Source organism: Strix aluco, chromosome 36 (genome assembly GCF_031877795.1).
Source record: "Strix aluco isolate bStrAlu1 chromosome 36, bStrAlu1.hap1, whole genome shotgun sequence".
Lineage (NCBI taxonomy): Eukaryota > Metazoa > Chordata > Aves > Strigiformes > Strigidae > Strix > Strix aluco.
In genome coordinates this window covers 286,182-290,231 of record NC_133966.1, presented here as the reverse complement: position 1 = coordinate 290,231, position 4,050 = coordinate 286,182, and the positions used below count along the sequence as shown (strand labels likewise).

Genomic DNA, 4,050 nt, shown 5'->3' with positions numbered 1-4,050 from the left:
GAGTTAACCAGTGATCACTGCGGGTTCCTCTCTGCCTGTTGGGGCACAGCAGGACTGACTCCTGCAGAGCCCACAGCAGAATCCCTTGCTCCCCACTGCCCCCTCAGCCAGCAAACACCAGAGCTCCAGCCCAGGAGCTGCATGAAGGTCTTTCTGGAGGGACAGGGGCTGGGGGAGTGTGGGTTCTGTCACAAATGGAACAAGTTTTGCACAGTAAAGTCAGTCCCATCCCTGAACTGCATTTTTCTCCTTGAACAGGCCCCATGCCCAGAGGAAGCAAATGTCCAACAGAAGCTTTGTAACTGAGTTCCTCCTCCTGCCATTTGCATACACACAGGAGCTGCAGCTTTTGCAGTTCTGGCTTTTCCTGGCCATCTACCTGGCTGCCCTCCTGGGCAACGGCCTCATCATCACCGCCATCGCCTGTGACCACCACCTGCACACCCCCATGTACTTCTTCCTCCTCAACCTCTCCCTCCTCGACCTGGGCTCCATCTCCACCACTCTCCCCAAAGCCATGGACAATTCCCTCTGGGACACCAGGGACATCTCCTACTATGAATGTACTGCACAGGTCTTTTTCTTTCTCTTCTTTATCTCAGCAGAGTATTTCCTTCTCACTGTCATGGCCTATGACCGCTACGTTGCCATCTACAAACCTCTGCACTATGGGACCCTCCTGGGCAGCAGAGCTTGTGTCCACATGGCAGCAGCTGCCTGGGGCACTGGGTTTCTCTATGCTGTGCTGCACACGGCCAACACATTTTCACTACCACTCTGCAAAGGTAACACCCTGGACCAGTTCTTCTGTGAAATCCCCCGGATCCTCAAGCTCTCCTGCTCACACTCCTACCTCAGGGAAGTTGGGCTTCTTGTGGTTAGTGTCTGTTTAGCTTTTGGATGTTTTGTTTTCATTGTGGTGTCCTATGTGCAGATCTTCAGGGCTGTGCTGAGGATCCCCTCTGAGCAGGGACGGCACAAAGCCTTTTCCACGTGCCTCCCTCACCTGGCTGTGGTCTCCCTCTTTATCAGCACTGGCATGTTTGCCTACCTGAAGCCACCCTTCATCTCTTCCGCAACCCTGGACCTGGTGGTCTCACTTCTGTACTCGGTGGTGCCTCCAGCAGTGAACCCTCTCATCTACAGCATGAGGAACAAAGAGATCAAAGATTCCCTGCGGAAACTATATGAATACACATTATTCCAGCATTAATAATGTGTCCACAATCCTCACATAACTCCCAGGAATTCAGTAAAATCACAGCCTAATTTGTGTTCTTTTTTTTCTTTGGATTTAATTGTTTGTTAAACATAATATTTATTGTAATTTTTTATTATGCATACAAATTCTTCTTAAGCTTAGAACCATTTTTTTCTGGTTTTTAAGCCTAATGTACAGAAAGAACCAGGCTCTTTGCATATCTAAAGAAACCATAACATAAGCCTTTGCCTCTATGCCCATCTCTTCACCTCTGCACTGGAGCTGGGGGCCCAGACCCAGCAGGCAGAAGGGATTCAGGAGCCAAGGGCCCAGCTGTCCCATGGAGGAGCAGCCTCAGCACCCCTCAGGGCTGCCCCTCGCTGCCTTGGCAGGCACTGCCTCTCTGCTGCCTGTGAGCTGGGGCTGTTGTTTCACTTCAGCCACGGCCAAGGACAGCAGCAGGATGTGGCCTTTTCAGTGCTGGTCTCTGCTCACATTCACACTGTCCTGCTGTGCCCTTGCATTTGTGTCACCCCCAAGCTCTTGTGTAGCTTTTGACAGTCCCACTGTGTCCACAGTGGCACACCTGTGATGCGTGGAAACAAACTCTACAACTTCCGAAGAGTTATAAAGCAGGTATGTTTATTCTGGTGCCGGGGTGCAAAGGAGATTTCTCCACAAAGCTTGCACGCCAAGAGCACGTTTTACCAGGAGTTTATACAGTGTAGATACACATATTCATAGAGTCGCACTATACAAACATACATATGCATAAGTAACATGGAGTTAGTTCAAAAAGCTTGTGTCAGCAGTTCTAGAAATGTTTATGTCATCTTTGTGCCTGCGTATTGCCTTCTGGTGGTCGTCTTCGGGGGTCTTTCAGAGGAAGGCTCACAGTCTTCCTCACCATGTACTTTTTACCCCATTCCACGGAGCATGCACAGATTCTCCTAAATAGTTTCTTAAACAGCAAGAGTGGTCTTAACTTGTTTAGTCCCCCATCTTATCTAAAAGCGTTAGCACACTATCTTGTACTGTCCGTATTTGGCTATCTGTACTCTGCAAAGACTAACTTGTTAGAACACATCTGCTTCACAAGGACATATCTCTTAACTGCTTAGTTTTCTTTGTTATGACAAATGCCAGTTCCTGACAAGCTTAATCCTTGACGAACACAGTAGTGTCTGGTAAATTTCCAAAGAACAATCAAGGCAAGCAGGATTATTAAGTAATAAAGCAGAAATCAACTATTAAGCAATATTCAGAAATCATTATAAGTTGTTATAAGTAAATAAGTTGTAAAGCAGGTGGTCATTTCCCTGTATCACCTGTGGCTGCAGGCAGGAGCAGGTCATGTGAACCACAGGGTCAGAGCTGGCCTCCATGCCAGCACCACCATATCCCAGGGGGATCTGTTAGGGACCAAGGGCTGGACAGAGACCTCCCTTCTTGGTTGCACATGTCCATGCAGACAGCAACTGGTCTTTGATTTACCTGCCTGGCACTGCCCCACCTGCAATGGGGCTGATGGCAGATGCCATCCTGGAGAGGAATCGGGATCTGCCAGGAGAGCTGAGGGGATCTCCAGGGACAGTGTGTGAGTCTGGGGGGGCAGTGAGTGGCACCTCATAAAGTGAGTGACCATCCAAGGTGGAATCTCCTGGAGGAAAATGTGAACCTGAGGACACCATGGGCTAACGAGGGCCCTGCAATGCCAGGAGAAGTTGTGAGGAGCCAGCAGGCAAAGGGCCACAAGACTGGAGAGTGGTTCAGGACACTCTCTTGAGAAGCACATGGGCTGGATCTAGTGCAGCCCTCCCTTGCCTTCTGTGCCATTGGAGATAACCCATAGTCCTGCCCATCACCATCTTTGGCCCTTGAGCCATCCAGGAAAGATGGAAAGGGCCTCAACAGCAGTGAAGCCTGTCTGGGTAGCTCTGTTCCACAGCCCCACCAGCATGGCCAGTGCAGGGTCACCCCATGTCCACAGGGCACCAGAGACCCCTTGCTCTGCAAAGCAGCACCGCCAGCTTGGGGCCCTGCAGGGAGCATGGGGAGAAAACCAGGAACAGCTGGGCAGGCCAGTACAGACATATTTATGTGGGGAAAAGCTCTCTGGGGAGCAGGGATGTCACTGGAGAAGAACAAGGGAGCATTTCTGTGCTTGCAGGGAGGAATCCATGAAAAAGAGAAACCTCTTTGTGCAGGCACCAATTCAGGGCAAGCTCTTCATTCACCTGGCCAGAACGTTTGTGCTGGCCTGGGGAGAGGGGCTGACAGTGTGAGTTGCTGTTGAATGGGGAGGGGGTTTCACAGCAGCAGAGACAGATGGGGATGAGTGACTCAAGGCTGCCTTTGCTTTAGTCTTTCCTGAAAAGGTCTCCCAGGCCTCTGCTCAGGGAAAGGGCTCCTACTGACAGGCTTCTTCAGCCTGGAGAAAGGATGGCTGAGGGGCACTGCACAGCCAGGGAGGCCTCCCCTTTTTCACCATGAGGCTAGCCAAGCATTGGAACAAGCGTTTGGTCCCCCTGAGAGATTCTGAAGTCCTCTATCCATGCAGGTATTCAAGACCCAGATGGATCAAGCCCTAAGAAGTCAAGTCTCACCATATACCTGAGCCTGCTTTGAGCGGAGGGTTTTCCCAAAGACTTCCCAAGCTCTACGTTGAGTGTCAATGATCTTATTATCCTCTGATGTCCCATCTGATATTTGATCAGCCGATGACAGAGCACATCTTTACGGGGCACAGATCCTCCAGTGTTTTATGTGACCAGATGAGAGAAGTCAGGTGAAGGTCTCCTCCACTCCACTGACTGCAAGGGGAGCGTGGGAGGCAATGCCTCAGACAG

General features: G+C 50.6%; 1 protein-coding gene across 1 annotated transcript; it reads left to right on the top strand.

Annotated features, from left to right (window-relative positions):
• Positions 1 to 280: 280 nt before the first annotated feature.
• On the top strand, positions 281 to 1,213 carry LOC141917255 (olfactory receptor 14A16-like). Its single transcript, XM_074810359.1, has one exon. The coding sequence runs from the start codon at positions 281 to 283 to the stop codon at positions 1,211 to 1,213; it is 933 nt and encodes a 310-aa protein (XP_074666460.1).
• The last annotated feature ends 2,837 nt before the right edge of the window (positions 1,214 to 4,050 follow it).

Bases quoted from the DNA above. Each gene is read 5' to 3' on its own strand.
- LOC141917255 (XM_074810359.1), top strand. From the start codon at position 281: ATGTCCAACAGAAGCTTTGTAACTGAGTTCCTCCTCCTGCCATTTGCA.